Genomic DNA, 13,038 nt, shown 5'->3' on the forward strand with positions numbered 1-13,038 from the left:
TGATGATGATGATGATGATGATGATGATGATGATGATGATGATGATGATGATGATAGTGGTGGTGGTGGTGGTGGTAGTAGTGCTGTTGCTGCTGCAACGCCTCTTCTGTGCTCCAAGACAGTCAACAGCTTTTCCAGCGGTTCTTTTCAGGGCCAAACCACCGATTATATATGTTGCACTACATATTAGAAACAGAATACACTATGTACGCATTAATTTAACATTTAATCAACACCATCCTGTCACAGTAAGACATTTATATCACTTATTTAGTTTTTTTTTTTTTTTTTAAACACTATTATATTTTAATATTTATTTGCTTAATTTTGATTTTATTTAACCAGCTGATTATGTTGTGAAGAAAATGTACACACTGTATTTTAAAAAATAAATCCCGTCACAACAGACGTTTTATGCCGGAGTGATGATATGACAGCACAGAAGATCACACCCACACGTAAATAGAATGGCCGACCAGACAAAACCAACTTAAAGCCGATCCAATTTTGTTTTGCGTGCAATAGGTGACGACGGTTACGTCCCAAGCATCGTACTCTCACGAAGCTTCGTGTTCTCTATGGGAAGGGGACATTGTAGCAAGAGGGGTAAGACGAAGGGAAAGCATCAACCAACTTGCATGGATTTCTCAGTTCTTAGTCTTATATTCTTACTTATACCATAGCTTCACATTATATTATCTTCTTTTTCTTTCTATTCTCATTCTCTTATCCTCCTTTCATTCCATTTCACAGTCTTCCTGATCTATCCTCTTTACTTATGCATTTTTTTCACTCTATGGTGTACATTCCACGTCGGCGTTCTTCGGACCTATGATTTTATGAAAATTTAGTTTGTTGACATATAAATTTTTTTTATTAATAAATTTATTACAAAAAAATTAAGAGAAAAAATTCTACATGTAAAAAATTTCAAAAACTTTATGTGCAATTTTTTAAAAATATTTTTTTAAATTTAAGTTAGCCGATATTTAGAATTTTTATTTATTTTTTTAAAAATTACATTTTTAATTTTTTAAAAATAAAATTTTTTTGTAATAATTAAAAAAAAAAAATTCTATATTTAGAAGCTCTAAAAAATTAAAAGTGTAATTTTTTATAAATTTAATTTATTAATCAATAAATAGATATTTAAGTACTTAACTTTTTTTTTATCCTTGCTTTTCATCAATGCTCTATTTCTTCTCAACTTTCAGAGGGTTTAATTTTTAAAATCAATTCGTCACAATTTTTTTAAATTTCTACCAGATGTAAACATTTATTTTATCATTTCTAGGAAAAAATTTTATAAACTGTGTCTATAAAATTTACTTTTTATGTTTATAAAAAACTCAGGCGCAAATAAATAATTTTTATTTATTATTATACACATATTTTATTACATGTAATTATTTTTTAAATATTTTTTTATCAACAGATTAAATTTGGAGTTTTTAATTACGAAAAAAACTACTTTTTTTAAATAATACAAAAGATATTTACGCACTTATCTTGGTAACTATTATGGCATTAATTATTTTATTACATATATTAATATAAATGTATATATGTAAGTTCTCTACATTGTAAATTTTATTTATTAACAAATTTTATTAACTATATTATAAATGAATTAGTTGTATGTATGAATGAATGAATGAGTTTTTTTTATTTATAAATAATAAAACTAATTAAAAATTTTTTACTATAACAAAAACAGTCGTAAAAAAAATAACAACTTATATAAATACTTATTTCATGCTAAAAACAAATCACACTCACACATTCTACTTTTTTTGCGGTGGTATCCTTAATTGAAAAAGTATCAACATTCATCAGTCCCGAGCTAAATGAGACAATTATGTGTATATATGGGGTATTCTTTAACAAATTCATCACTTTTAATTTTGACCCCTTTCGATTTGACTGAAACGTTTTTATTAATTTTTTGCACTTCCATAAAAACCTCTTGGGGGTTTTTACAATTTATTAAAAATTTGCTAAGTTACTTAAAAAAAAGTCTAAAGTATCTAAAAAAATTTTTTTAAAGATTAATTAAAAAAAATTTGATTTTTTTCCTTTCAAAAAAAAAAACAAAAAAAAAACAATTAAAAAAAATCTGCAGAGTTTAAATATTTACAGAATTTTAGATTTAAAATTTTTTTTTTAAAAAAAAAAAAAAAAAAAAAAAAGTAAACTATTGATAAGTTTATAGTTATTTAGAAAAAAAAAAAAAAAATTCAGTCAACTTATCGATTTTGTCGTGGAATGCTCCATATATATTTTAGTTCCTAAAATCAGTTCAGGATAAAATAAAAAAAAATTGAGTTTTTAAATAAATAAAAATTAATCGACTTCTGCAGTAGTACCAGTACTACTAATAGGAGTATCCAGCTCCTCAATAATATGATTGTTACTTTCTTTTTTAATTTCACTATCATTGTCATTTGAAGTATCACTCTGGTTAAGATTATCGTTTCGTACTTCAACTTCTTCGGGTTGTATTGTCGTCAATGTGCTCCACCAGTTTGAAAAAGCGCCTTTAGCTTGAGAAAGTGCACCGCCTGTTCATTAAAAAAATTTTTTTTTAATAAAAAATAATAAATTTATAAAATAAAAACAGCAATGTAGTTTTCCATACCGACGGCTTTTCCTGTAGTCGCAACCGCTCTCCCAGTAGTTGCCATTGCCTGATTTATTTTTCTTCCACTTTCAGTATTCTGCATGGTACTATTGATAAAAATAATATCATCAATATTAATTAAGATACCTTAATTAATTAATTAATTAATTAAAAAAAAAAAAAAAAAAAAAATTAACATACTGAGAAAACCTTAATTTCATATCTTGAACAGAAAGTTGCCCCGCAAATGGATGTCCTGGTTCAATATTATTTATCTCTGTTTTAACAGAATTACACCACAAATTATAATTGTTAGTAGTTTTCCAAGCGGCTACAAATGCTCCATTGAAATGATCCGACTGTCGTGTGTCTTGCTGCATTGACGTTCGGAGTAAACTAAGAAGGTAAACACGAAATTGTGTTCGAATCCATTCGTCACCTCCTTCCCACCCTACGCCATCCAAGAAGACATCTCTGCGAGGCTCTGCTACATGCCGTACTACATAGTCAGCAAATCTTAAATCTTCTGTGGTTAAATGGAGTTGGCGACGAAGCTCTGGATCTGTTGCCTCTATTCTTGCACTTTCAACCTTATAAATTATTAAAAAATATTTTTAGGAATTAAGGACCTTCATGCGTAAGACTTAATATTAAATATTAATTTTTAATAAGCTTTGAACGTTCTTAAATTAATTAATATGATTATTTACCTCGATAAGAACATCTATAAGTTGTTTTTTTTGTTTAAATAAAACATTTGTTGCTCCAACAATGTATCCTCTTACATTTATGTCTCCAAGAAGATCCAAGTAAGGTAGAGATAAATATGGCAAGCAAAGGTACCCCTGTAAAATATAAAAAAATAATTATTGAATATTAATAATTATAAATTTATAAATAATTATTAAATATTTTACCTCAGTAAAAATATTAAGAGGCAATCCACACAGTTCCGAGTTTACATGAGCTAACTGTGTGATATTAGAAGTAACTCGTGCATCAGAAAGTGCGTCATTACTTGTATCTCTGGGTAAAATTCCATCATTTTCGTCCATCGTAAAATTAATAGCATTTGAACTTTGTACACGATGAACATTGTCTGTTAATTTATTTAAATCCTTAGATTCATTTGTTTCATCTTGATTGTTGTAAGTATCGTTAAATTCTGTTGTCGAGGCAACTTCTATTATTTTACTATTTAAATTATTATCATTGTTGTTTTTCAGTAATAACGATGAATTGTCTATTGAATTATTTACATACTTTTCTTCGACTGTATTTTTGTTTTCATTATTACACACTGAATTTTCATTAGTGCGGTCACTTTGATCTCCATCGACACAATATAAATTATTTGTTTCAACGTTTGACGTTAAAATAGAATTATTATCTACATAAGACACATGTTCATCGTCCTTATCGAAGTTTGGAATCGGTGACATTGGTCTTGATGGTCTGAATCAAAATAACAAAATAAAATATACGAGCAGTTAAAAAATTAATAATCAATAATAACTTGCCTAACACATGCTGCTCGTTGCAACCCGCTTTCAATCATACCCGGGTGTAATGATAACAATGTAAGTATTGCTGCGCAAAGCGGCTGAACAGGTGATTGATAAAATACAACTTTTCTTTCAAGAAGTAGTAATTTAAATAACAATAATGCTTTATGTCTAAATTGGATTATAAAATCTCTTGCTGATAAACCTGAAATAAAAATCCGTAAAAATAATAAATAATTGCAGATATTTACTAACTTCAGTTTTAGATTTTTTATTTCTAAATAATATTATTGTTTATTATTATTATATTATTACCAACAAATACTTGAGGCGGTACTTGTTTGTCATTACTCATACAAGCATTAAGATGTCTGAAAGTATCTTCTAATAACGATACTTTACTAAAATCCCCTTCATCAAAATATGCATGAGTTATTAATTGCATTTTTACTTGAATATGTCCATAAAGTGGTAGTGTACTCAGGACACAGACAGATTTTTGTACAGTTCCTCTTGTCATGTCAGAAGTTCGATTTTTTAATTTCTGGATAAGAAAAAAAAAATTATTTAAACTTAAAATTTAATAAATAAAATAATAATAAAATTAGCAGACATTTGGAAATTTAAAATTAATTTTAATTTTAGAAAAAAGATTTTTTTTTTTAATTTTCTACATGTCAATATTTTTTTATTAATTTTTTTCACAATAAAAAAAATTTTTTTTTAATTTTCAGATGTCAGCTGATTTAATTTTTATAATAAAATAAATTTTATTTTAATTAATAATAATAATAATAATTTACTTCAACAGGAATTTGACGAAAGCATGAAACTCCGTAGACTGTTTTTTTTGGATCAGTGATACTCGGTAAATGAAAATAAACCGTATCTTCGTCATAATTATGCGAACCGTCAGGTAATGCCAAAGTAGGAAGATATTTCCAACCTAGAGGACATTCATTTGGAGCTCCATGAACTAGTGGAGGAAATGAATACTCAACCTGTTATATAATTAATTAAATTAACTATTAGTATTATATTTATTTATTCGTAAATTAATCAATAAAATAACAAAAATAACTGACTATTGACAGTTCATACCTGACAACCTTTCTTGTGATGAAAACCAATGACAATGACATGGAGTATTGGCCCGGTAGACTCGGCCATCTCGTTAAAAGTTACCACAATTTAACACCAAGATGATTTAAAATATCATTCATTAATCAATTGGTAATTTAGACTTATTCATATCACTGTAAATGGGTGTTATAACACACCCGTTATTAATCGCTATCTTTTTAGTGACTTTGCCCACAAGCGTCTCGTTTGCAAACGTAAAAGCTGACTCGACATGCGCCATGATGACTTCACTGAGTATCACGAATACATTGTATTTCAGTATATATACCTACACACATAATCTTTCTAACACGCCATTACCTACTTTGCTGTCAAAAATGATAATAATAAAAACTATATCTCTCATTGTTACTGTTGTTTTTATGACAATGAAGATAACTGACATTTTTTATTTTTATGACACTGAAGTTAACTGACATTAAAAGTTTTTTAATTCTTACAAAAAATTCAATAAATGTGGAATTTTTTTTTTGCTATAATTTATTTGTTAAAAAAAGTTATAAAAATTATTAAATATCTGCTAAATTAATTTTCATAAATTTTTATAACCGTTTTTTTAATGAAATTGATTTGTTATAAGAATTTTTAAAATTAACAGCTGACAGCTAACTTCAGTGTCATCAAAAAAATTTTTTTTAAACTGACAGCTGACCGCTAACTTCAGTATAATAAATAAAATTATAAGTGAAAATTTTTTTATTGTAATTAATTTATTATAAAGATTTTTAAAATTAACAGCTGACTGATTTCAAATAAATAAAAAAAAAAAAAAAAAAAAAAAAATATAAATAATTATTTAACTGAAGTAAGTAAAAATAAAAAAATTTTTATTTTTTTTCAAAGAAAAATTTTTACAATTTTTTCACTATAATTTTTATTTTAAAAATGTTCTACGTACGCATTTTTTTATTTTTTAAATAAATAATTATAAGAAAAAAAAAAAAAAAAAGAAAAATTCTTCTATTTTAAGTATCATAAATAAATTAATTTAATAATACTTAAACAATATTTTTTATTATTGATTCAAGGAAATATTTACATACGTGAAGAAACAATAAATGTTAAATAATGTACATGAAAATAATGACAATAATTAATATATTTTTAATAAAAGTGATGTACTTCTGTGGTTATTGTTTGTCAATGTTTGATTAAACAAAATCAAAGTCGATAGAGCGTATGAAGAAAAATGTATCATTAATAATAATTTAACTAATAATTATATTTGATGGGTTTCGTTTGCAATGAACAGGTTTATGAATTTTAATGCAGTTAATTAAAATTATAAAAATTAATTTTTCTCTAGAATACAACTCTAGAGAATGCTTTATAGTTTTCTTTCAGCTAGTCGCGATTTATAAAAAAAAGTTATCAAGAGAAAGTCTAGATCACCTTTTTTTTTCTTTTATATTGAATTATCTTAAACAAATTCCATTGAATGAATTAGCTTTCTCGATTAAATAATCGGTCGGGAGCACGAGAGATTAGCTGCTGTTCACTGCTGGACGACCTTCATGATCGCCTCTCCCCGAACCACAGTAAAAAAAATAGTATAATTAAATTATCGAAACTGTTGCTGTTATTAAGAATCATACATATTTTTGTTGTTGTTTGCTGATAAAGATTACATATATGTATATATATTTATATATCTATAGATAAATATACATAGATATAGTCTTAAATATATAAGCTTACAAATATCTAGTCGTATATGTACAGCTGTTTAAATTTCCCAGCCTTGCTACCTCCTTGAATTAAATCCACGTGTCCCATCAGGACCAATGGGCATTCTAATCACCTGGTTATGGCTTGGGTTATGATTTTGATTAACGGAAGAACTTGGACTTATTAATTTTGACTGAATTTTATTAACTTCATGGGTTAATTTTTCTTCGGGACTTCTTTCTTCACCAAGGATTCTTTTTCGTGCTTCCGCATATTCTTGCTCTCTCTAAATTATTTATTTTTATATAAATATTTATATAAAAATTTAATTAGCCGACATTTAAAAATTTATTAAAAAAAAAAAAAATAAAATTAAAAATTTCACAGGTAGAAAATTAAGAAAAAAATTCTGATAACTTTTAGAAATTTTTTAAATAATAAATTATAACAAAAAAATTTGTAAAAATCCTTTAGAAGTTCTAAAAAATTATAAATTTTTTTAAAATAATTTTCTAAACCTGATTTAATAGAAAAAAAATGTCAAATGTCTGCTAACTTCAATTTCATAACAATTAATAATTTAAAATAAATCAATACCTGTTTTAATGATTTAATAGGTTGCTTTGGTTTATCACCATTTGACATAGGACCATCGCTAGCACCTCGCGAATCACTCTTGGGTCGTTTTAATATTTTAACAGTCGGTTTAGGAGATACATACTGTGATCTTACACCATCATCACCTAAAATTATCATCCTACCGTTTGTATTCACTCCAGCAACTCTAAAAAATAAAAAAAAATTTATAAATAAATATTTATCTAATTTATTTAGATAATAAAAATACTTACCTGGATTGTCGGTCTTCTAAACCTTCTAAAGAATTCAATTGTAAGGCATTAAGTTTTTTGTCGAGTGCCTAAAAAAAAATATATTAATCATACACAACAACCTTTACAATCAGGACTTTTAAAATAATCTAACCAACAAATTTTGCTCAGTAATAAACATAAAAAAAAAATATATTTACCATTTTTTGAATTTATATTTGGGAAAAATTTAATTATATTGCAATTTGTATTTTTTAGGTTAGATTAATAATTTAATAACAAGAAAAATAAATTAATACTATAATTTTAACTTACTCCAGATGCCTCCATTTCCTCCCAACTCTCAAAAACTTCATCAGCAGTAGACATTGTGCGTTCAGCAGCCGTATAAGTCAGTCTTAAATTGATAAATGTTTTTTGTCCTCAACAAATACACTCTTAATTACTATTATGTATTTTTGATTACTTAAATAATATGTAACCTGATCGTTTGTTGCCTCTCTTACCCTCTAGTCACTTTGGGCTCGAGGCAGATCAGGACTTGATGAAAAAAAAAATAAATAAATAAAAAAAGAGAGGAAAATCTCCTCTTTACGCAAGCTGACTCTCTTGTTCTTTCTCTTTTCCGTGGGCTGGATTGTGTGTATGTATATTTTCGAGTGCATGTATGACTTCAGTTGCATATTTAACTTCACACCACCCCCACACACACGCGCTAAAATAATCCACACGCGCATGCGTCAATTTTAAAATAATCCACCTCAAATTTTCTCAAATTAAATTTAGAAAAATTGATATTTCATTTACTTATAATTAATTTAACTTTAATTTTTTTTTATAAAATATCACAATTGACTAATTACAAGTTTTTTTTTATTTTAGAAAATTATTTTAAACTAATAAAACATGTGAATCCAGATGACAAAGCGGATAAAATATGGGTGGCCATCTAGTGTCGAATTTGAGCACTAATTTTGGCGTGGATTTTTGAACGATTTTTCTTTTAAAAGAAAATTAGTTATTTTATTGGCCGTCAGGTGGCAGTCACTTCTTACAAACTAAAGTCAAGCGCACAGTAAGTAGTGGCATGTCTATTAATTTAATTTTATGAAAATTAAATTAGCTGACATTTGAAAATTTTTATTTTTTATTTTAATGAAAAATAAGCTGACAATTTTTTGATATTTTTAAAAAATTAGAAAAAAAAATTTAATTTCTTTTAGTTTATTCTTAATAACTAGACTGAGTATAAATTTCTATATTAAAATCAGAAACACTTGATAAATAATAGAAAGACTTAGAAATTTTTAATGAGTAAAATGAATATAAATTAATTAGCAATTTTATTATGAATAAATTTAAATTTCGAGTAATTTAAATCCATTAAATTATTAAAATTTTTAATCATATTAAAGACAGGATATTCCATAAATATTGTAGTAAAAATCGAAACGACGAAACAATGTAATGTTTAAGTCACTTAAAATTTATTGAGTTGAATGAACTTTCGTGTCTGACGACAATATTACACTACTGGAAAAAATTAAGGGATCAAAAAAAAATTCCAAATTTTTCGGTAGTTTTCAACAGGCCGTAACTTTGAGAGAAATGGTCGTACAGGAAATAAAAAAAAAGGAAATTGTAGCTCCAAGTGTCTAGTTTTTGGATTAGAACTTCAAAATTTTGTAGCCTCCGCGGTTTCTGAGTAATCGTAGAAAAACCAGCAACAAAAAAATTCTCAAAATTTTTTTAGTTTTTTTTTTTGGTCTACGGGCGTGGAAAAAATTTTTTAGCTTAACCACCATAAGGATCGGATACTTTGTTCATTTAGCTTTAATTTATTTTTTTAAATACCCTGATACGTCTACTCCTCGCTGAGATATCGGTCTTCAAATGGAAAAGGATCTTTTTGTCTTTGATTATCGATATCTCAGCAACCAATGATCGCACAGAAAGTTAAAGGTGGGTTTCAAGAACTTGAATGAATTCCCCTTAACGACTGTCCATTGTTTTTTCGAAAAAAAATTTTTTCTTTCCGTCACATGAACTGACGAGCCACCGGGTCTCAATTCTCCTGAAATACCTCACACACACACACACACACACACAAAATTTTGAAGTTCTAATCCAAAAACTAGACACTTGGAGCTACAATTTCCTTTTTTTTTATTTCCTGTACGACCATTTCTCTCAAAGTTACGGCCTGTTGAAAACTACCGAAAAATTTGGAATTTTTTTTTGATCCCTTAATTTTTTCCAGTAGTGTATATAGCTCACAAAATCAATCAAATTGAAGAAATGTCTGAATTTATTTTATTACAAAAAAAAAAAAAATATTCAGTTATTTTTGAGTCAAAGATAATTATAAATAATTAAATAAAAAATTTTTTTTAAGTAGAATCAATATTTTTAATAATTAATAATAAAAATAAAAAAATAATTAAAGTAGTTGATAAAATAAATAAAATGAATAATCAAATAGTTATTTGAAAAATATTTAATAATAAACATTGATAATATACAGGGAAAATACATCATCAGAAGTCACTATGAGAGTAAAGAACCTAATTGCTGGTCCAGACTTACAAAATTCATCAAATTAAACTAAATTAAATCGGTGTATATTTTTTGAATAACTTTTTTTTAAATAGAATCCAACTTACATATTTTTCTTACTTTATTTATTATTTATTATTATACTTGATTTGCATTATTCATTCACCTTTTACTAATTCATTATCCACCAAGTAAAAATTTTTTAAATTAAATTTAGACTTTTTCACCATAAGAGAAATTAATTTAATAAAATTCCTGCTTTAAATTAAAACTAAAATTTACTTGAATTGCCATTGTACTTGTGAAAAAAATAAATTTCAATATGGCTAAGTAGGTATGACAATTAATTAGAAATGAAAATTTAATTGATTATTTATATTAATATTTTTTTCTTTATTTCAGAAAATCTATTTATTATTTTTTTTTTTTTACATACACCCGCAGCTTTATAAAGTATACATAAACATACTAGTGTCATGGAATTCCTCTCTTTTTTCCACTCTCATACGTTTTTTGTGCTTCAAAAAATGTTTTATCCTAAAAAATAAAAAAAAAAAGTAAAATAAAAAAAAAAAATAAAAAGTGATGCCAATTTAGTGTACTTTTTCAGATAAAATTACAAAGATAAAAATATTTTTCAAAAATTACTGGCAAACGTATTAGTATGTACTTTTATATACATTTAATTAAAAACAAAAAATTAATAATTAATAATAAAAATAAAATCTAAATCTTAATAATTATTGATGGCAATAATGAATTTCAGATCTTATAAACTTATTTATTTTAATAAAATTAAATAATATATTAATTACAGCTAGTGAGTAAATAAAACTCTTGTAAAAAGTTGCCAGTAAATTTTGATTATTTTAAAAAATAATTACAATGATACGTTGTGTGAATTAATTTAAATGGGCACTACCCTGACTCGTACATTAGGATATGTTGGTAAAAGATGTGTAATTACGTAGTCATTTATTTATTGTTAAACTTTCCTACTCATTTTTTAAAATTTATATTTATTATTAATCATTAAAAGTTGACAGTAGTTAAATATTTTATTATTTTTTTATTGGTGCGTATTATTGAGATTATTCACTGCATAAAACGAGTCTTTATCGACTGGCTCGTCACAAATCAACTTTGTAAAAAATTATTTAATCAATAGGCCTGTTATTAATAATAGCAATAAAAATAATAATATCATTTAAACATATTAAGGAGAGCGATAATGTAATCTCCAAATAAAGTTGAGCTTGACACTTAACTCTAATTGTTAGGTGATTTTTTTATTTTTTTTTTTATAATATCCTATTGATAGAGGTAATCAGTATAAATTGTAATTACAATACAATATACATAATTTTAAAAATTTCATTAATTTTACAGTTTTATTATTTAAATTTTGTTTTTAAATTTAATTAAGCGTTTTATTTATTTTGAATCTATTTATTGATTATTATTTTTACATTTGTGTTAACATAAAAATAATAAATAATTAGATTTTGACGAACGTCGATAAAGATTAGAGAGCTCAACAGAATACTTAAACAATTAATTATGTTTTTATTATAAATACACGCATCATTTGACAATTTTATGTCTCTAAGTTGTTTTTTTTTTTTTTTATTTTTTTTTTTTATCAATTTTTAAATCTACCATTTATTTTACTTTATTTTTTTATTTATTAATAAACTTATTATTTATAATTTAAATTACTATTTAAAATGAGTATGATTCAATAACTCTCTAATTATTCATTACAATATTTTCAATCAGTGATTTGTGCTTGACACTATTTGCCTCATATTTACAAAATTGGCAATATTATTTCCGCCAAAAATTATTCTTTTAAATCTCATTACGCTTCTCAGTTTTATTTAATTAATGGAAAGTTAATTAAATTTAATATATACTTTACTTTGTATTTGTATGAATTATTTTTTTTTATTCGAAATTATTTTATCCATTGTGTAATTAATTAATCTATAATTAATTCTAGCCTAGCGATTATATTTAATTGTAACGATTTCTAACATCTTTGTCATATTTGGCTATTTCACACGACTTTATTTACTCATGTTGTATTTATTTATCAGCAATCCATTAAATTAATTACTCACTTATACTTACGAGCGACTAAAAAAATTCTTATGTGATAAATCTTAAAGGTAGTTTTATTTAAACAAAAATATCACTCGCTTTTATCTAAAACTCTTTCGTATATTTTTGTTTTTTTTTTGTTTTTTTTTTTTTTTTTTATTATTATTATTACTTTATCCTGTGCGTAACCAATTTCCATTTAATCTCTATCCATATAAAGTTTACTCGTTATACTTTAATCCGTGAGCACCGTGAAATGAATTGTGCGGATGCAAAGCGCATTAAAAGCTCTGTCCAACTGCCAGAGTCTGTCGAGATGTTTTCTCAATTAATAATTAGTTATTACTTGTATTACCAGACAATTTTCTTGCCTGATATTAAAATACAAATACATAAATAAAATTTAAAAAAAAAAAAAAAAAAAAAAAAAAAAATACCTAATTAACAAATATACTAAAGAAACAAAAAAAACATTCCAAGTGATTTTTGTTCATTTGCTCACTTTGTAACACAAAAAAGAAAATTATCTCTATAAATTACATAAATAATTTACAAATTAACGTATTCATTTTTATAAAATAGTTAACTCATAAATTGTAAATAGCAAATAGAA

General features: G+C 25.2%; 2 protein-coding genes across 3 annotated transcripts; both read right to left on the minus strand.

The window, feature by feature from the left end:
• Nucleotides 1-1,684: 1,684 nt before the first annotated feature.
• Nucleotides 1,685-5,689, minus strand: LOC141524368 (late secretory pathway protein AVL9 homolog). Of its 2 annotated transcripts, none has more exons than XM_074238207.1 (9): nucleotides 5,235-5,689; nucleotides 4,929-5,126; nucleotides 4,441-4,669; nucleotides 4,141-4,330; nucleotides 3,538-4,075; nucleotides 3,331-3,465; nucleotides 2,822-3,210; nucleotides 2,639-2,727; nucleotides 1,685-2,561 (listed from the first exon to the last, which is right to left on the minus strand). In XM_074238207.1, the coding sequence occupies exons 1-9, from the start codon at nucleotides 5,265-5,267 to the stop codon at nucleotides 2,344-2,346; spliced, it is 2,019 nt and encodes a 672-aa protein (XP_074094308.1). In that variant the 5' UTR covers nucleotides 5,268-5,689; the 3' UTR covers nucleotides 1,685-2,343. The 2 variants fall into 2 exon arrangements, with proteins under 2 accessions (XP_074094308.1, XP_074094307.1); XM_074238206.1 differs by having other exon boundaries at nucleotides 5,227-5,687.
• Nucleotides 5,690-6,270: 581 nt separating this feature from the next.
• LOC141523896 (SUZ RNA-binding domain-containing) lies at nucleotides 6,271-8,424 on the minus strand. Its single transcript, XM_074237465.1, has 4 exons — nucleotides 8,082-8,424; nucleotides 7,788-7,855; nucleotides 7,534-7,720; nucleotides 6,271-7,222 (listed from the first exon to the last, which is right to left on the minus strand). Exons 1-4 carry the CDS (start codon nucleotides 8,133-8,135, stop codon nucleotides 7,013-7,015), a joined length of 519 nt encoding a protein of 172 aa, XP_074093566.1. The 5' UTR covers nucleotides 8,136-8,424; the 3' UTR covers nucleotides 6,271-7,012.
• Between the last annotated feature and the right edge of the window lie 4,614 nt (nucleotides 8,425-13,038).

The sequence above is a fragment of the Cotesia typhae genome, unplaced genomic scaffold (assembly GCF_013202065.1).
Source record: "Cotesia typhae breed Kobodo isofemale line unplaced genomic scaffold, CoteBio_Ctyphae contig_22, whole genome shotgun sequence".
Lineage (NCBI taxonomy): Eukaryota > Metazoa > Arthropoda > Insecta > Hymenoptera > Braconidae > Cotesia > Cotesia typhae.